The sequence below is a fragment of the Paramormyrops kingsleyae genome, chromosome 1 (assembly GCF_048594095.1).
Source record: "Paramormyrops kingsleyae isolate MSU_618 chromosome 1, PKINGS_0.4, whole genome shotgun sequence".
NCBI classification, from domain to species: domain Eukaryota; kingdom Metazoa; phylum Chordata; class Actinopteri; order Osteoglossiformes; family Mormyridae; genus Paramormyrops; species Paramormyrops kingsleyae.
The window spans coordinates 32,709,187-32,729,400 of NC_132797.1; the positions used below are offsets into that span (position 1 = coordinate 32,709,187).

Here is a 20,214-nt window from a genome sequence, read left to right on the forward strand (position 1 = left end):
TAAACACATGACCTGGGTACGAGTGGCTGGTTAGGCATGGATATGCTAGTACAGCTTAGGGTTAGTGCCAGCAGTGGAATTCTGGGAACTGAAGTGTCCCAGAAAGTGGACATCCTGTATCACCCAACAGTTCGAGGTCTGATGTGAGGCAGGACGAGGAACAGAGCCACCTTCAGTCCGGTGGAGGGGATACTGGCTGGGGCGGGGGCGGGGGAGTGGCCACTCCGTTCATTACCTAGCAGCGCTGAGCAGCTGCTCGAGGTAAACACGCAGGTCCCTGGCGGCCCTGAAGCGGCCATAGCGTCTCTTGGGGTTGGCGCACTCGTCCAGCAAGGCCTCCAGCTGTCCGTCCCGGGCCACGTCAGCAGGGGGGTCGTGCAGGAGCCCCCCCCGGGTGCCGCGCCACGTGGCGTAGCGAGACAGCAGGTTCTGGCAGATGGCATAGTAGTTGTGGTCGACGGTGACGCGCGAGCAGAGGGCATCTTTGGAGAAGGAGAGGCAAGCCTCGCGATCACACTCCTCGAAACGGCTCTCGTACCACACGTCGAAATTCTCCGGCTTGTCTGTGGGAAGAACATGGGGAACATCTCAGATCATGGGAACATGTTCTGAGGGCAGAACGAAAAAAATTATTGGGTCAGAGGCATAACCAATCAAATTGTAGAGGAGGTGGGACCAAGCAATCGGATGCCTTAGTCCCTTGTGCTCTAGTTGCTTGGACCCACCTCCTCTACACTCTGATTGGGTATCTCTCTGAATCAATCGTTCTTCACTCTGCCCTAAGAAAAAATTTGTAAAACTTACAGGCAACATCTCAGACCCAAAATTAACACCGAACAGACTGGGAGAAAACATTTTCCCTGTAAAGCCCTTTATTGTTTATTCTTTAATGTTTACTTCTAACATACTGCCGACGGTGCGGAAACAAGCATCCTGCTGCCACTTCCTGTGAAGCTTGGCCTACATTCACCTTCACTGATCTTTTTGCCACGTACCAGATAATTATGTGAATGTAGCACAGAGAACAGTGACAGAAAGCAGACACCTCATTATCCACAGGAATTCCACATTACAGGAGTGTGGTTTTAAACCTGACCGTGGTGAGTGACAGGCAAACAGAGGCAGGGTAGCTGACACTGCTGTCCGCTGGCTTTCCGATAGGGAATTGGAGCAAATCCCTCTCAGCGGGAGACATTTGGGAATAATTTGTGTGAGTTATATACATCTCTGACGCACGCTGACCTGAGCTTAGCCAAGCCGGTCGAGGATGAGTGGAGGAAGAGCAGCTGGAGGTTCGAGACCTGCGCAGTTTACTAAAATGCACACTGCAGCAGGTGACGCCCAGGGGCGCACGCACACGCCTCATTTTGGATTAGAGCTCCATTTTGATCATATGACCAAATTAGGAAGATCTGTTTACACCATTAATAACGGAGTTTTCATTGTAGCCGTTTCCCAGCCGCCCCATCCCGGTGTTTCAGAAGGATCCTGACAGACCGCCGCTGAGGGCCTCGCTGGCCGTGATCTCATTACCTGAAACCGCACGCGCTCGTCCTTAAAAGCTGCAGCCCTAGGAATATCGTACCGCAGATAATACGCCCGTGGCTGTGAATTCGGCACGCCCAGTGTTTTCGCCACGCCATAATTCACTCTGATGCCGTCCCTGAGTACTGTGTACGCTGTCAGTTTCTGAGAAGTCTGAGTTTTTAAAAACACACGCAGGGCTATTAAATGTGGGACAGGCTGACCCTGCGAGCAGCCGCCGCAGAGCGCCAGGGTCATAATGAGAAGCGAACAGCTCATGGAGGAACACGCGGAAATCCAGCGAGAGCAGCACATCAGCACCGTGGAGACCTCCATCGGCCAGGATGCCCGTACGTGGTGTATCCCCCGGACTCCGGGCACGTGGCCAGAGTGCAGTCTTGCACAAATATATTATCACACCCCCCCCCCCTCAAATCTGGACGATTCTATCGAAACATGACAGCTCCTGCAATGGTGCTCAGGCCCGACTGAATCTGATGGACAGCTGTGATGGGGACTGATCTTTCTGGGCTCAGGCAGAGTCACGCGGGCTTTCTATTTCAAATGGGGGTATCCACTAACCACCAGAGTCCTTAACCTTCACAGGAACATTTTTTGGGACATGCCAGCAAATAGGGGTGGGGGCTTTTATTCATTCCACTCAAGGTCAGTGATTAAATGGCATGATTCAGCACTTTGCACAGAATAAGTGAATTATTTGCTTCTGAAAAGCACCCCCCTCCTCATCCTGAACCAAACCCGTCCTCGGTGCTGCGCCCCCCCACGCAGGTCCCACACAGATGCTGGTCTGTCACCGCAAGGTCGTCAGTTTGGAGTCCTGTGGGGGTTCTGCTGAGGGGCACTGGAGCTTCCCAACATGACTCTATGACGCACTGCCCAAGTGGGGGGGGGGGGGGGGAATCTAGTGACAGCGAGGGGGCGTGATAAATACTCACCACACACATCTGGTGGCTCTCTTGGACACTCAGACATGTACAAAAATACACCCCCCCTCCCCAGGCCAGTGACACAGCCCCCAGGAGTATGTGAGGGTGTCACAGTATCTCTAGCGTTAGCAGACACCCTTCAGGAGTGCAGACAGTGTGCACCAGTCTGTCCGGGGAGCACGACTCACAGGAAGCAGCTCTCATGGGATCTTCACAACTGGGACAATTAAGCTGTTTCTGCTTAGTCACTAATTCATGTCCATGGAATACTCATACCACTAAAATGAACTGTACATAGACAAGTCCTTCATTCTCCGGAAACAGACCCACTTCCACCCCTCCCTGTAAATGTTGCCGAGCTTGGGCATCGGATGGCGCCCCCGGCTGGAGGCCGGGCGGCACGGCACACTCACTCTGCCGTATCAGCCGCTTGTCCACCACCACCACGTTCTCCGCATCCACCACGATGACTTTGCCATCGCGGGGCCCCACGGCGAAGTTGTCGAAGCTGACGTCGAGCAAGTAGAGAGCGAAGTCAAAGTCGTTGTTGGTGAGCTGCTCGGCAATGTCCATCAGCTGCTTGGCCAGGTCCACGCGCTTCCTCCAGGGGGCGTTGTAGAAGCTCCACAGCTCCTCGCCCACGTAATTCACCGCCACCATTCGCCCACACGCGCCCAGGTACTTCGCGAAAGGCCAGCCCTCGTCGGACGGGAAACTCTGTCAGAGAGAGAGAGGGAGATAGGAGTGAAAAGACAAAAGAACAAAAGGATGAACGCCTGAAGGAAGGAAGGAAGGGAAGAAAGAAGGAGGGAAAGAAAAAAGATGAAAGGCAGAATGAAGAAGGACAAAACGTGATGAAAAGGAAATAAGCAAATAAGGAAAGAAGGAATGAGAAAGAACAAAAGGAGGAATACAACAATGACAGAACAAAAGAACAAAGGAAAAAGAAGGAAAAAAACTAAGACATTCTTCATGTGCTCCTTTGCCAAATATGCACTGCGCTGTAATTCAAAGATGTGGGACAGAGGGAGGATAAACCTTGAAGAGGATGTGGGGGGGTCAGCTGAGCATGTTACCCCCCCCCCCCCCCAGGCAGAAGCAGGCCAGCTGGGGTGGCACACAGGCTCTGGGAAAGCGTAAAGCCTCACAGAGGAGTGTGATAGAAACACAGAGAAGAAACACAATGATGACGCTCCCTAACCCTAACACAGGAGGAGCTGTGGCAGCGGGGGTTGATATAAAGCATAGTGTCAGGACAGTGAGCTGATTATACAGAGGGCGGGTCCCGGGGGGTCCCACCCAATTAGTGAGAAAATTAACTCCTATGGCACTTAATCAATAGGGCAGCTGCCCGCATGATAATAGCAGCTCGATACAGGCTGGGCGCTTTCTGCTTCCTGCTGAAGCAACCGGAAAATGAGGCGGTCGGCTCATGGCTTAACCGAGGACCCTAACAGCTACTCACAAAAATGGCAAAGTTTACAAAAGAGGATTTAAAGGCCACAAACGATGCAAATAGATACATAACTGCTAAGCAGGCACAGCAATGAAGCAGAAAATACTGCCAGAATATATTCTGTAGACTAAAAGAATTTACGAGCTTCAAAGAACAAGCGAGCAAAACTGTCAAAGTCATGAGAAGATAATAGAGCGCAATCTGCAAAAGCGTGGCTACAGTGAAGCCGACAGACAGCAGCTCAGTGTCTGTGGGCTGGATTGTGGGTTTAAAGCAGTAAATAAGGCAGAAAACGGCCACCTGACGCACCCTCAGTGTTACTGGGGAAACCGGCAGCCAAACGGGTTTGTGTTTAATCAAGATGTCAGGAAACCTGCAGGGAGCCACAGGAAAACCCAGAGGAAGCTGAAGGAAGCCCACGGGAAGCTATGGGAAACCCAGAGGAAACCCACGGGAAGTTAAAGGAAAACCCGTGCGAAGCCAAAGGAAACCTATGGGAAACCCACGGGAAGCTAAAGGAAAACCCGTGCAAAGCCAAAGGAAACCTATGGGAAAGCCACGGGAAGCCAGAGGAAAACCTCTGCAAAGCCAAAAGAAACCTATGGGAAACCCACGGGAAGCCAGAGGAAAACCCGTGCAAAGCCAAAGGAAACCTATGGGAAACCCACGGGAAGCCAGAGGAAAACCTCTGCAAAGCCAAAAGATTCCTATGGGAAACCCACGGGAAGCTAAAGGAAAACCCGTGCAAAGCCAAAGAAAACCTATGGGAAACCCACGGGAAGCCCGCAAAGACAGGCCACTCAGGTGAACTGCAACACTTGGGGGTGGGACATGCCCCGTAATCGGCAAAAGCCACTTTCCGGATAAGCGGCCGTTTCCGACAGACGTCACTGGGATTCGCCGGCATCCCGGCACGCGCCCAGCTTCACTCTTCCGGACCATTGCACCATGCTTGCGTCAGATGAAAATAGGAAAAAATAATTCAAACACATATTCCCAAATCGGCTCCCCATCATGTAAACCAGACGTTTGGAGTTTCCTTTCATATCCCGCGACGGAGATCTGCTCGTTAGGAAGTCTGTGTGAGGCGTCCTCCTAAAATTTAGCCGCATTAGAGCTGTACTGGGACGGACACCTCAAATAGTGAGATGAAAACAGCTCCAGTTTTGTCTGTTTGGGTTTCAAAGTCTCTCTTTTTTCCCCTCCTCCAGTTTCCACAGTTCATAGGCTGACAGATGAGGCTTGTTCCCGGTTTCTGATTAATTTTCACGTTCCCCTACGCTCCCCTGCGTCTTCATCTGGAGAAACGCGGACCCTGAACTGGCAGGAATCCCCGAGTGGCCAGGGGATAAAAGCCACACAAGCATACAAACGGCACAGAGCGGGAATCGCCCGTTTAGGCTGCTGGGACCTTTCCCAGTTCCTTTAATTAGGAATCCAATATGAAAAGGGAAAGGGAACGAAAGTCAGGCCGTGTGGGTTTGCATGCACGATGTTTTTATACTCCGGAGACGGGGGGGAACAGCAGCAGGAGCCCCGTCCTACTCTGGCCAGCAGCCTCAGCTCTGAGCGACAGGCACTTAAATTAGGCCAATCAAAGAAATAATTGGTTGAATTGAGCACTCATGCTCCCTGGCAGAATGAAATTTAAAAGCTGCACGTATGCAGAGGGAACATCAGAGGGAACGAGGGAGGGTATCCCAGATTTCCAAGAAAAAGAGGAAGCAGGATCAGTCACGTATAAGAGACACGTTCCCACATGTGTGCCATGCGAGCACCGTCATTCTTCACCCTTTTGATATATATTTAGATATTTTTTTAATTAATTATTGGCCATTTGAAGGCGTATGCAATGATCTTTCTAATTAGACCTTTAATCTGTATATCCAGGTTGTCCCTGATGCTCATTACTGCACGTTGCTATCATCCCCATGAACCAAATCAAATGTAAAAAGTGGCTTTGGGCTAATCAAACCGTAAATGAGCTACTGACTGCATTCACGCATGCCGCTGATGGGTGCCGCAGGCCACGCCCCCCCCCCCAAAGTCAATTGGGACGCTGAAAGGCGAGGAATCGACCCAGGGGCCATTTAACAATAGACAGCTCAGGGCATGAGGTACGAGTCGATGTCATGGATGAAATCGGAGGGGGCGGGGTAGGGAGGATCGGGGCAGGTTAGGGGGCGTGGCCCGTACACACAGCCAGGAGAACCATACATGGCCCTGCAGGACCAGGAATAAAATAGGGCTACTGGAAGGTTCCGTATTCCCCGCCCCCACCACTAACCATGTGAGGCTTCTGCAAAAATGTTCAACCAGTAGCCAGTTTGATGACTCCCCCCCATGGGGAAGCCCTCCATGCTCCCAGCAACAGGCGAGGGTTGCCATGGAAATGTGACCGCATGAGTCGGAGACCCTGGTGACCCCGCACGGCGTCGGACCCGCTGAAGGGTCCCCTGGACCTGGTCCGTTTACACGGAGCAGCTGGTGCCGGGTGGCCTGCAGGCCTGGGTAAACACAAGCTGCCACCGCTCAGGGGGGACATTCTAATAATCTGTCACCCCCAACCCCCCCCTGCGAAGCAGCTGTGGGCATGACAGCCATCGTTCGTGTAAACGGAGCCCATCTGGGTCCAGACTTGGGGGGGTATCCGACCCATGAAGAATATTTTTATAAAAGACCGCAATCACGTGCCTTTCTTAGAGGGCTCAGCCTTAACACACAGATGTATGACAGCGTGACAATTATTAAAGAAACTCAGCTCTACCTGTTTAACCTGCAGAGTGAACATTTACGGCTCAATCGAAGGTTGGCAAGGACAGAAGAAAAAAGTCTCTTGCAAGAACCGCTAAGAGTAAATATGGATTTACTTCCATGTTCATGATGGAGAGTGTTTTAGAGGAACATACAGGCTTTCATCAAGCGGGACCATTCCCAAATGGAGTCACACATCATGTACTGGTCCCAGTTTGAAAGAGTCTATAGGATTACAGGACCTGAACTCATGCCTCTCCAGGCAGGAATCATTTCCTACTAGCTGGCAGAAGACCAGAAGAAATAATTCATTATTAATACAACGGCAAAATATACCTTTATCACGCAGCTAGTAAGCCATACTTGAACACATACACCACAAAGAAACTTAAAACGTAGAGCCTGAGACATTATCGCCTGTCCTACTGCTCTGGGTCCTTCCAAGAATACTCAACCCCCAAAGCTAAACTGTCTTCAAGAGCATTCTGAGAGATTCCTGGCTCATAGCCGAGCAAATCCAGCTCCTGAGAACGTACAGTTGCGCCGTTGTCAACCAGCCATACAACAACTTGAAGGATTGTTCTTCGTGGACAAAAGGGGTCCCGTTTCCCACACAGAAAAGGCGGGGAATAGCGCCACTAAGCCGACTGCAAAGGCTGGAGAAGCGGCTGATTGGGGTCCCACATTTGCTCAGCAAACAATCCAGGGGTGTTACTCAGATGTAAATGAGGGCACTCGGCAAACACTGCCTTGGGGTAGAGGAGGGAGAACTTAACATTAGAGACAATGCTTGGAGCAGCTCCCCCTGCAGGGCCACAGAGAGCATTGCATTTCCACAAATGTGCTCGATCTCCAACAGCCAGATCTGGGTCACCGTTTGCTTCCAGTCAAAGGGAATATTCTGTTTACCTCAACAAGCAGGGGGAAGTGTGGAGTATCTCTGCCGGTAGTCTCATCCGAGAGAGCATTCTGACCCAAACCTAGGGTTCCACACAGTTCACAAGTTCACAGCCGAATAAACAATTCATGAGTCTCGTGCACTTAGCAGGACAGTGAAGAGGCGCTGTGGCGTAATCCTCCGAGACACCACGAGGCCTAAAAGCCCACGGAAATCTCCGGAAGGACTGCCAGGGATCAAAGAATTAAAACTTCACAGGCTGCACATCCAAAGGATGCAGACGTCCTCTCCCTCACAGCATTGGAGAGCCAGATCCCCATGTGGAACTTCACTGGTCAGTGTTAAGTTAAGTTAAACCATCGAGGGGGTCCAGCCCCACCAAGAAGAACTGACCCGAAAATCCATGTCACAGGGAAGAAATGTGGCAGACTGACCGGCTTCCTCAGTGTGACGCCCTCCCCAGATCCCACCACAGAGAAGCACACACGAAGCATGTGTGAAACCAACACAGCCCAAAAATAAACCAGGAACACCGAGAAGGTTGCCTGGGAAACCACTCGTTCAAACCAAGTCTGGCAAGGGAGGTGAAGGGCAGCAACCCTGTAATTTAGACAGACTGACAGCACCAGGTAGGCAGGTTCTCCTGTGAAGTTTCGCCTCTGATCAAGGACAGGACTTACGATGGCATATAAAAGCCTGGCCCCAGTTCACGTGGAGCTGGCTGATGGCAGGATGGAAACCGGACCGGACATACCTGGAACACCAGCGGCTCCGGATTAAACGCCAAGGTCATCAGCAGCTGCATCCTCTCCGTGTCCTTCAGGTTCTTCAGCAGGAAGCTGCCCGAGTCTTTGGTCTCGGCGTACCTCCTGACCAGCCGGTCCAGTAGCCTCTGGGAGGGACAGTGCACCAGATCCGACCAGCCCTCCACCACATCAGGCGTGAGCAGCCGCACGTCGCCATTAAGCCGTGCAAACTCTGTCTTGTACATGGCCTGGACGAGGTCGCAGCGCGGCCGGCCTGTGGCTCGCTTGCAGATCTTTTGGTCAATGTCAGCCAGCTCTTGGTTGGAGCCCAGGCGTTTGAGGACCACGCGCCTGGTGCCTTCCCTTGGCTCGCCATACTGCGCAAAGTAAACGTTCTTGACGTTGAAGATGTCCAGGAAGCGGAGGCGGCCCCACGTCTCGAAGGACAGCTGCCCGTTCATAAACTTGCGACACCAGCTGGTGCCGAAGCAGCCGGGACACTTGTTGAGGCCGAGGAACCGGCGGTCGGCCAGCTCGTTCTTCTGGAAGGAGGCCAGCAGGCTGTGAGTGTTCATGAGGAGCACCACGGACAGTCCCAGCAGCAGCAGCAGCTTCAGGCAGCGGTAGAGACGGCCCAGCTTCAGGGGCACGAAGCGAAGCATGGTCTCACATAACACTGGGGGGAGGAGGGGGAGGGCAAGGGGGGCAACAGCAACGTTTGGCTGAGCCTCACAGCGGCACCATGGTCACGGGCTCGGAGAACACGTGCAGCATGTTACCAGGTCACAGAACGAAAGTCACAGTGGTGCCTCGCCCATGAGGAACCTCGAGGTCCATCGCTTCACCCCGCCTGGTCAGAGAGCGAGCCTGCAGATTGGGGGGGGGGGGGGGGGGGGGGTGAAGGGGTAGGAAATAAAGCCCAGTGAGCCAAGAGTTAAGCAAACCCACCCAGAGCCGAACCAGGACCCCATCTGCGTCCCTGAAAGGGGGGAATTCGTTAGTGCTTCAGCACAAACATGAGAGGAAAAAAAATCCTTTTGACCTTTGATCAAAAGGTTCCCTGGGTCCATTTTAAAATGCTTTGAAGCAGCCTTTTGCGGTGGGGGGGGGGGGGGGGGGTCTGTCACAGAAAGGGTTTTGGGGGAGGGATTTACCCCCTCATTAAAACGGATAATGGGTATACTGGACTGAACCTGTGGCACGACCCTGAATAGAACAAACGGGTACAGAAAATGGATGGATGGACGTACACACTGAACCAGACCAACCTTGGCACCACAGAATCTTCCAGGTGTCAGCGTCGACACAAGTGAAGGACAAGACCGCAGCACTGTTGGATGTCGCTGCACAGACTGATCGGCAGTGACTGACAGGATTTTCTGGTGATCCTTCACCTAAATACAGGGCATGCAAGAGCATAAATTTGGTACTAACGGTAGGGACGTGTTCCTACCAATATTGAGGCAGTATTGTGTCTATTTAGGAGAAGCAGGGGGTTCGAGGTCGATTTGGTCCCTAAATGTTGATACATTTACGCCCTTAACAAGATTGGCGTGTCTGTGCTCTCAAAGCCCTTTAAACAAAGCGGAACCAGTTTGGAAACAGGACGTATTGAAGCTGAACCAGCCAGGCTCACGTCGTGCATAAAGACGGGATTTCCGGCTACTTAAACGTTTAGAATTATAAAACCCCAACGATTTTACAGACACTTTACGAGGAGGATGCTTCATCTTCCAAAATGCTGCGTTTTCCAACAGACAAGCAAAACAGAGCCGTTACATGAGACAATTACAGCGGGGAAATAAAATGGCCCATTTTCCTAATCGTGCTGGTGTAATTTCATCGGATTTTCGCGTTAATGCGATTCCCCTCCTAATTGGACACTTGTTGGCGAGCTGGTATTTCAACGGCTCTGCGTGTCGGTTAAAAAAGCCCCAGAACACGACGAGCTCGTTACACAGACCAAGAGATCTCCGCACGGAGTAAAGCGCTAAGGGTCCGGACGGCCGCGTCTGCTGGGGCATCGGGGGGGTCGAGGACAGACAGCAGGTCTCTCTTACATTCATACATAGGCACATACATACAAACGGAATAACTGCACATATCAACTGCCAGGGTTGCCAGCTTCGGTCAGCTGGCTGGCGCGAGATTTTCAATCTGAAACAAGTCTGCACACGCATTTACATGTATGTAACAGTTTCATTACCTTGTAAATAGTCTATATGGTTTGCAGGCTACCCGCAATGGTTTTGTAGCTAATGTTAGGTTTATAATGGAATAATATAGACTTGCCGTAAGATTTCCTGCGTGAGCTTGCAACCCCGCGTACTGTAGGACCGGCGGGGCGCATGTCCCAGCATGCCCCGCGTGTAGTTGTAAATAGCCCTTTTATTGTTGCTGTTATTGTTAATGGTTATATTTCCTTATTGTCGCGCGTGTCTTTGCCCGTGTCTTGTGTGTACCCTGTCCGATCCTCGTGTGTAATTAGCTTCCGTAAATCTCCCACCGTGTGTGTATCTTACAGTTCAGCATCTGACAACCTTGTGTTTCTTACGAGTAATAGTTTAGGTTCTGGTTGGGTACCTGATGTAATAAAGAGCGTGTTTTTCTCGCAAGTAAGTGGCTGTGTTTCTGCTCCTGTGATGCCTCGGTCCGCCTCACGTTATAATACACACGCCGATAGACCGCACGCGAAATAATAAGAGAATTAATACGTTCTGGTTGATGTTTGTTTAAAATGATTGATGTATTTTATTTATGTTTTTATTTTTTTTATTCATTTGCAATGTTGTATTTTTATGGTAGTCGTATCTGTACATAGGCTAGCGAAAGCGTTTATTTTCTTAAATACTATAATCAAATAACATTTATTATTTTTTCTTTATTTGCGTCTGTTCACGGGTAGTTTTATGGTGCTTCAAGTTATTAATTACCTAATGGAGGCCCAGGGACAGTCAGCGTTTCTGCGGCAGTAAGCGCAGGTTATGGCGCAGCTACTCACAGGCGCTCTTACCTCATTTCATGTTTCAGCCTATATATGAGCTGTCTGGCTCTGCTAAGTGTATTAAAAAGCAAACTATTACCGAGTTTGGAAAAATAGTGTAGGCCTACGTATTATTCCCCCCTTTGATTGAGAGAACGTTTTTTGTACATAAAATCATTCGAAATGAAGTGCACAGTTTCAATTTTCAATCTCTGGTTCGTGGCTGCCATTTTTATTAAGACCGCTCCGTCTCGTACACGGACAGGCACACACAGACATGAGCCAAAACCAGCAATGCAGACGAAATGGGAGAGTGTCACTGATAAGGGAAAGTTACTGGATTTGATTTCCAGTACCTTCTTGTCCTATTTCTGGTCAAATTTTCTTAAGTGTAAAAAAAACATCGGACGGAATCGCCCTGGTATCTGTCTTTTGTGGGGATGAAGGACCTTCAGCTCTGCCGAATCGTTGTTGGCATCACTGAAGTACACGGCGGGACGGACACGGGAATACAGCAGTCATACTCAACTCGGCAGCTCCGCATCTGGAGGCCAGACCCCAAAGGCATGGCGTCAGAGGAGCCGATAAGCCCAACCGGACAGGTGACGCTGACTGTCAAAGAAATCGTCTAATTAATGTCCATCATCAAGGAACAGCTGGCGAAGCAGAGATAGGAACGGCTGGCAAGCGCTCCATCTCTGAAGGTGCTCCAGCGTCAGACAGAAGCCAGCAAAACGGGCCCCAGAGGAGGAAACGGTCACGGGCTCGACGACGAGTTGCTCGGGATGTGACAGAAATCACATAACACCTTGACGTGATGGCTATTATAGACAGCAGACAGGTCTGTCCCCTTAAGCTTTGCTCAAATCGAGGGAAGATTTAATTACTAGTCTACTTAAGGCGTAAAAACTTAATGTGAGGAGGATTAATCTCAGCCCACTGAACCCACGCTCCTCACACTTCTCATCTGAACGATCATCAGACCGACCGGGTTCGGGTTTAGGAGCATCAGAACTGAGCCGGAACCAGAGACATGACAAGTTCCCACACGGGGGTACTCGCTTGCCGATGCCGCTTTTCAAACACGGCAAAATGTGCAAAACGCTCTTTTCGCTTCAGACTCGCCAAGGTTATCATTTAGTGGAGTAATTAAAGTCTAATCAGAGAACATTCAGCCAGAGCAATTATACATCCGAGTCGAATTAACGAAAGAGCTGAAAACAGCGACATTACAAACAGCAGACCGACACATGAGCGCGGTTACACTCACCGTCTGGTTACAGTTATTCTTGGATCCGGCGGCGTGTTTGTTTGCCCATAAACGCGTATGTCTGCCACAGATAGACTCACCGTCCCACACACCATTTCCAGTTAAAATGTCATACTGATTACCTACTTTGCCGGCTATAAAATTCAATGTCTTTTTTTAATTCATATTCGTCTAACCCACACACTGAAACGCTTCCAAAGAAAGCGTGTCAGCAAAGAACGACACATATATTCCGCTATAATGAAGTGGCCATCCAACAGATTACTTCATTTCTACATCTCAAAGAGTGCTGAATATACAAACTCATAGCTCAGAAATACGGGGATATTGAGTGTCCTGTCCATCAAACCACGTTTGCTTTCACGTAAGAGTGCAACTCGGGGTTTTTGCATGTATGCAAAATCGAAACAGTGAGAAAATCCTAAAACACAGGGTTCAAATGAGGGATGACAGAGTCTTTGGATGTGACGGACAGGGTGTCATAGCTGCGATGCTGGGGTTAGAGCGCTAAGATTAAAGCTCTCTGACGCTCGAGAGCAAACCCCAAAGCAGAAGCGCACTGCGAGCAGACGGTGCCTTTTCAAAGCCCGGAAAGGTCAGCTTTCAGATCACTTTCACGCTGCCCAAATGTTATAGCAAATTGTGTTTGGAGATTAAATAAATGCAATTAAACTGCCTTCTCCGTAAAGTCATACTCTATATTTTACCAGACCGCAACTACCCTGCGATTAAATACTTCTTTGACACGGCCGTTTCTGCCCATGATACTCCCCCATGCCCGGGCACCCTGAGCCGTCCCCCCTCCGGCTAAAGAGCCGGGACACAGCAGACTTTTTGTTCACTACTTTCGCCTCTTATTCATCTCTTTAATACCTCTTTTTAACTGTTAGGACCGGAATGGCACGGACTCATCGGCTGCAGCTGAAACAGGACTAAATAAAGTCCAACCATGTTTGCTGCCGAACAGCCTCGCTGGAAAGTAATGAAATGCATTAGATATTTTTCTGAAGAATCGCGCAGCGTTTTAACAACTGGGGAGACAAGTAACGCGTCGATCAAATGGCGTATATAAGGGATTATTATCAAGCCGAACACAGCAGGACTTTCGGCTGTTAGATTTATATTAATGTCATATATACACTGAACTAACAAAACATCGCACAGCGATCTGATCTTTCATCGGATGTATAGTTTCAAGCGCAATTGAATGTGCAGTGAAATCAAGCACCGATCGTGTAAATAAACAGATAGACGGCAGAAACACTGGAGGCTATATAAGGACCCTAAACGCCCTCCTTTACTTACAGGCGCTGTAATCAGAAGCAGTATGAGATCCACCGGGCAGTGTGTCCCTCTCGGCCGGCGTGTGTTTCGCGCTGTGCTTTGCCCGATCTTCTCTCAAACACCCTGGATCTGATTACTTTGTGGCAGAAGCAGTGAAACACGCACATGGACGCTCAGTCCTCGGAGGAGAGTAGGATTCCGGTTCTTACAGTCATATTCACATGCAGATCCTTTCCGACGCGTTCATTAAAAAATCCCCGTGTTTGTATCTCTCCGTTTGCGTATTTCCTCTTCTCCAACGGACCTACACCTCCCTCTCCGAATTCCAGGTCTCCTCCACACACAAAGCCTCCCAGCGAGAATCCTGTGCCGCCACACTCATGTTTGCGACTCCCGTGGTCTCTTTACGTTAGCGGTTTCTAGGCAGTCGTCAAGGCATTGAATCAACCCCCCAAGACCTCGGAGTGCGCTCTTTGAAACTCGTTTTTTCTCGCCATCCTTATTTTAAAATTTGCGCTTGGGTTTACACGTCGACGCGTTAATGGCACAGACAAACCAGTTGAAATAAAGTGTTAAGTATTCAGATAGTGTGAAATAAGCGTCGGTCCCCGTATGGGACAAATCCTCAGGTCCACAGACTCATTTAACTTCCACCCACTTTAAACATATGCCTAGGTAAAAATATACATTCTGAACGACTGGATAAAATTACACCCTAATTTCATGGATTGAAAATAGTTTATGAAAGACGATGAGAGCACCTGAAATGTTCATTTTTACAGTCCCATGTAAGCACAATGTCATTAAAACCTTACAAGATTTTGGCCTAACTATGTTTAAAAGTGCGTAATTTCACACGATGTAGTCACTGTCCCCACAAAATATCTTGTCTAAACAATGTAAAAGTAAGCCATTGTGATTTTTTTTTTTTTGAGAATAGTGATTCTCGTTTAATCGTGACGGTTTATCATGTCTGATCGCCTGCTCGGATCATACTCTTACATTTGCGAACCGAGTATGATGATTACAAGTAGGCCGAATGACAAAAACATAGGTATAATTATATAGCTTATCTGGTACAATCTTGGAGGAAATCGTTGTGAAGTTTATCGTTTCCTGTATCTGATAGGCCTATAGCGCAATTACTTTCCTGACTGGTGTTACAATCGAAATAAAAAAATGTTTTCACTGTAAGAATTTGTGTTTAAAACAAATATACAAGTTATTTATATGCAATAATTTAGCGACAATTTAGATTGGACAAAACATGGTTTGTGATTTAGCGAGCAGTGCGCGTAAATTGTAAATAATGAGAATAATAATAATTGTAAAACTTCTGGCTTTCATGGGCCGATTAGAGAGTCTAAAATTATTATAAAATATTATTTATGTGTCAGTATTCTCTTCATAGACCACGTTGCATCTTACTCCCACGGGGGTGCAAGGCGTTTGTATATATAAACTGTGTTCCTATGCTTACATCTAGCGGTAGGTTTGGTGAACTGTCACATAGTTTGAAATGGCTCATTTCGGCTTTAAACGCGCGAAAAGAATCCTACTGGTAAGCAGCAGGTCGCAAACCTTTATCTGCAATGTTAAATGTGTACAGAGTGTACAAAATGCTAGTTGTTCCCAGGTAATGCTGATATATTATAAACCTGGTAAAGATTTGGTCGGGATGTTTTTTTTAATTAAGGATGATAAGGTTTATGAGTGCCTTGTTACATTGCATCCAGAGATTGTTTATTGTTTAAACAATTTGCAATATTAATCGTGCTCATTGATCGGTCAAAGTCAAATTTATTTAAAATGCATATTTGCATTCGTTAGTTTCTATTTCCATTTCTTGTGGGGACTCCCGTTGCATTGTTGAACAGCAGCAGCCCGTGAACGGAAAACAAGCGCTTTGAGGAAGTGGCACACTCTTGTGATGCACTGATCTCCCGAAAGTCTTTGCAGCTTTTCGCTCAGATGCAGCTCCTGCAGCATTCAAGTGAATGCATGCAGCACACAGAAGAGCTGTCACCGAATGCACCTGTCCTGCTGTCTGTAGGGTTTAGCTGGACAGAAGATGCCTACGGGTCTGGAGAGGCACCGCAGGGAAAGCACGGAGCTCCTCCTGCTCGTTGCCATACTGATTCTCACCATTTTAACCATGTGGGTGCTTAAAAAACGCCAAGTGAGATTTCTACACGAAACTGGAGGGGCTATGCTCTATGGTAAGGCGGCTTTGCATATGCTGCAGTCACTCAGGCTCGTTTTCACCGCGTCCTTTTTCAGCGTTTTAAAGTTTAAAAAATTGCGGATGGTGTGAAGAAAAAATTGAGAGCTTTAAAAAAAGTCATAAACATTGACAAAGTAATCAGTCTGGTATTCTCCTGGTGGACGTTTAAGTACAGGGTGTATGAAATAAAGCGCAGCTTTTTACACTGTTAGGTCGTATTATTTTCTGTAAGCTAGGCTGGTCAGTATAACTCAATGACTCAGTAATAGTTTCTCCGCCTCATTAAACAGCTTTCATATAAACTTTTAGCCTGAAGGCTACACTTCCTCCTCTAACCCCGCTTCCTGCTTCGCTGTCTGCCTCTACACCACCTTGCACACAGTTCCCCTGTAGTATCAGAAATGGGAAGGATGCGGTAACGTCGTGTCTCGGTGGTGCCAGAAAGTCAGCACACTGGCCGCTGCCCGGCAGATGTAAATGGCATTTTTTGCTGGTTGCAGATGAGATGATCACCACGCTACGTAGTGGATTGTGACCAAAAGGCTGCACCACTGAGCACGGCTTTTCCGTAATCTAAACAATAGTTATTATAATGAATTGCTCAAAATGTCCCTCTGCCTAGCGGCAGTGTTTACCATGTAACTCAGTATTAAGTCTGGTGCTTCTAAGTGCTTTTTTTCGGGTTTATCTGACCACGTTGATCTTGCGTTCATTTAAGATAATCGGTTTCAAATAAGCATTTTGAAAAAGCACCTGAAAACGCAAAACGGCCCTGATGTGAAACGCAGAAGCTATGGCTTCACTTTGTGTGATGCCATCCTGCTAGCTGACAGATGGTTTAATCTCCTGGAAAGGCATTTGAAGGTTTCATTTTTACACGTAGGTTTTATTCTGGGATTAATTCTGAAGCTGGCAGCCACCCCGTGGAAGAGGGGCACCGGGGAGATTCACGAGTGTGTAAATCTGAACACAACCCCAAAATTCCTTTTGGTGAACGTCACCGAGCGCATTCACGAGTATTATCACGTGGGAGAAGTCACTCCAAATCCCCAAGCCCTGCCTGCAGGCTCCATCCTCCATAAGGTAAAGTGGCTCTTCCTCACCTGCGGCTGTGGTCTTCCAATATGACTTGTCACCTCCCTAGTAATATTTGGAGGTTTTCCCTACATGTATCCAGTTGTCTTTCCATGACCGGGGTACACGTGGTTCAGGTGAATAATACTCGGATGCTGGGCCGATGGGTTGGCCAGGATTAGTTATAGGTGAGCCAGAATGAATCTCATTACCGCACGTTTTCTTAAACAGGATTAAATATTTACAATATGGTGACCACAACAATAATAAAGCCACGACTGTCCTACCTACAAGCAGCGTGAGTTAACATAACCTCAGTCAATAAACATAAATGAGGAAGTTATTAATTGTTATTATTATTCCCCAGACAAAGCAATTTCGGCACTGCGGCTTGGAGAGCAAGCTGCTTTCCAGCATCTCTACCCAGTGCATGTGTATAAATGCATTCTGTTCACTGCATTTTGTTTATAAAGTTCAAATATGAATATATTTAACCACACTGGCAGTCAAATTAAAACGTTACGTCTGTGTTCATTTTGTGAGCCCTTTTTCCTGCACACAAGTATGTGATTATAACCTGCTAAATGCACGGTATAAACTACAGTGTGAAGATGGTAGCTTCTCCCCTAAACGAATGAAACCAGTCATTTAATGCTACTCTCACGGTCACGTGGCATGGTGCAGGCAGGAAGAGAAGGGGATGATCCACTGGCAGCTCGTGAGATAACGGGGTTATTAGTGGAACAGAACACACTGGGGTAAACTACAAACCAAAATGACCCTGGGGGGGGGGGTCAAAAAGCAAACAGGGAAAACATAAGTAACTACAAGAATCCATAGGAAAGCACAAGAGGGAAGGAGAGCAACAGTGGAACCAGAAGCAGGCAAGGGAACAGAGAAACAAACACACAGTAACTGACATTGTAACACAATGACCAACTAGGGATATGAACTAAGGCAGCAACATAAATACACAAACTGAACTGAGTAACAAAGAAGCAGGAGCAAAGCATGGAACAATTAACCAGTCAGAGAGGGCACTGGACAATGAGCAATCAGGTAGAACAATCGTGAGGCACAGGGAAACAGTAAACGGGGATCTAATGAACTTAATCATGGAAACAAGAGACCAACAGGGAACCTAAGAAACAGAATCAAATACTAAGAATATAACAAAAACAGGTAATACATGATCACAAACACAGGCACCTGGCAAAACCCAAAACAGAACACAAACCAAAAACTAGGAACAGGAAAACTAAAGTAGAAAATAAACACTGGGGAACAAAATCCAAAAATTACAAATAAATGGAGGAAGCTGACCTAGAACAGATTACCAAAGGCTTTATAACCACACACTCAACCCACAGAGCTACACAGCTGTCTGGGGAACAGGGAAGACACACTATGGAAGACTAGGAACTAAGATAGAGGGGAAAGGCAGAATGACCAGCAATGCCTGCTGGCCAAATGGGGAAAGGTCACCGAGGGTGGGGTCGGGTGGTACTGACCCCAACATGCTACATTTCAAGAACAGAATAACGTTGCATGTATTTCAACACAGAGCTTGCAAACTGGTGGAAAATGACAAAATATTAATAATGCCAGACCATTCTGTTTGTCTGGTTTTTAATATAGGCCTGTGTTATTAACTTGTTCTTTATTTTGCTGCATTTCGCCTGAGAGTGTACAAGTACACTGCACCGTTTGCTTTAAAGTCACAAGCTTGTTAGTTTGAAACCTGGTCCATTTCCAGCTGAGGTTGGGTACACCTGGAACCAGCACTGAGGTTCAGTATATCTTAGGCTTTGACCTGCATGCCGCTTTGTCTGGACTCTTCTGTGAATGAGAGAGCGCCGTCCATTAGCTGCCCCTGGAGGGCCGCGATAAAAGCAGCCGAGATCTCTGAGAATCACGCTCTTTCTCCCTACGGAGAGAATAAATAGCATGAAAAGGCTCAATCAGTGCACAGGTAGCGAGGACTCGCTTGGATAGTTTGGAGATGGCCTTTGAGTGATTAAGTTCTCACACAGATGGGTCCAAGCAGGGAAAGAAGGATCTCACTGCAATTACTGTATCCTTTTGAAGGCTCGTCATTCAAGGACAGGGCTGTAGAATTTGTGGACTGATTATACTACTGCGGATCTACTGAAAAGGCAGTTTGACAATATAAAACAGCCGCACTATTATGTGAACGAAACTACCAGGATATAGGCTACTCTGATATATTTCTTTTTGAGATAAAATTTTTGTTTTGTTGGCTCCATTGAAATATAAAATGATGCACAAAGAGCTGTTGAAAATCAGTGGCATGGTAATATAATCGTTTTTTTCAGAGTGAAAGCAGAAACCTTCAGTGTTTTCAGATAAAATTCCAGACGTGCGGTGTTTTATACGCACTTCTGGGCTCCAATCCAACTTTACTCTGAACAGTCATTTTAAACCACTAGAGTGTGGCGTTGTGCTGCGTTTTGGAGGCAATGGCTTTCCTCCAGATTTGCGTGTCTTTTCAAGCAAGTTTATACTGAGAGAAACGTGTTGAGATCGTGTTATATGACAGACGTGCTTAGGTTCCCCCAGCTCAGGTGACAGTAAGGTGTGTTAATAAGTACGCGCAAGGATCTGTGCTCTACTGCTTGTTTTTCACAGCAAGTCAAGTGCTCTATTCACGAAATAAAACGCATTTAAATGAGTCAATTACCATTTTCCTTTCTGCAATCCTTGAAATTGCTCGTACATGAGAAGAAGCGATGTTTTTTCTGACATCTGCATGTTTATGTAATTCGCAGTCTGAATCCTTTCACTTTTAGCATTATTTTGCCCAAAGGTAAAGGCTGTTACCGGAGGGTTACCATGGAAACCGGCCCGGGAAGCAGCTGAAGTGCCAGGAGAGGGTTAATGATGCTGATGTGGGATTGACAGTAATTAGTGTGCTATGCAAAGCCCAGGAAGGTGTCGAGCTCCATCACAGACCCAGAAACGACGTTATGTAAAATGCATTAGAAATTCAGTGAGACCAGGAGGGACATCAGTGCACAGCCTGAAACGCATCCA

General features: G+C 47.8%; 2 protein-coding genes across 3 annotated transcripts in view; one reads left to right on the forward strand and one right to left on the reverse strand.

Annotated features, from left to right (window-relative positions):
* Positions 1–200: 200 nt before the first annotated feature.
* Positions 201–14,328, reverse strand: dipk2ab (divergent protein kinase domain 2Ab). Of its 2 annotated transcripts, XM_023806130.2 has the most exons (5): positions 13,884–14,328; positions 9,105–9,192; positions 8,334–9,001; positions 2,885–3,188; positions 201–563 (listed from the first exon to the last, which is right to left on the reverse strand). In XM_023806130.2, exons 3-5 carry the CDS (start codon positions 8,985–8,987, stop codon positions 232–234), a joined length of 1,290 nt encoding a protein of 429 aa, XP_023661898.1. In that variant the 5' UTR covers positions 8,988–9,001; positions 9,105–9,192; positions 13,884–14,328; the 3' UTR covers positions 201–231. The 2 variants fall into 2 exon arrangements, with proteins under 2 accessions (XP_023661898.1, XP_023661897.1); XM_023806129.2 differs by having other exon boundaries at positions 8,334–9,192.
* Positions 14,329–15,789: 1,461 nt separating this feature from the next.
* LOC111840710 (sodium/hydrogen exchanger 9-like) overlaps positions 15,790–20,214 on the forward strand; it is a 32,169-nt gene continuing 27,744 nt past the window's right edge. The window contains exons 1-2 of the mRNA XM_023805831.2: positions 15,790–16,081; positions 16,970–17,169. Coding sequence (XP_023661599.2) covers positions 15,934–16,081; positions 16,970–17,169 — 348 coding nt within the window. The 5' untranslated portion in view covers positions 15,790–15,933. The remainder of the gene's footprint in view (positions 16,082–16,969; positions 17,170–20,214) is intronic.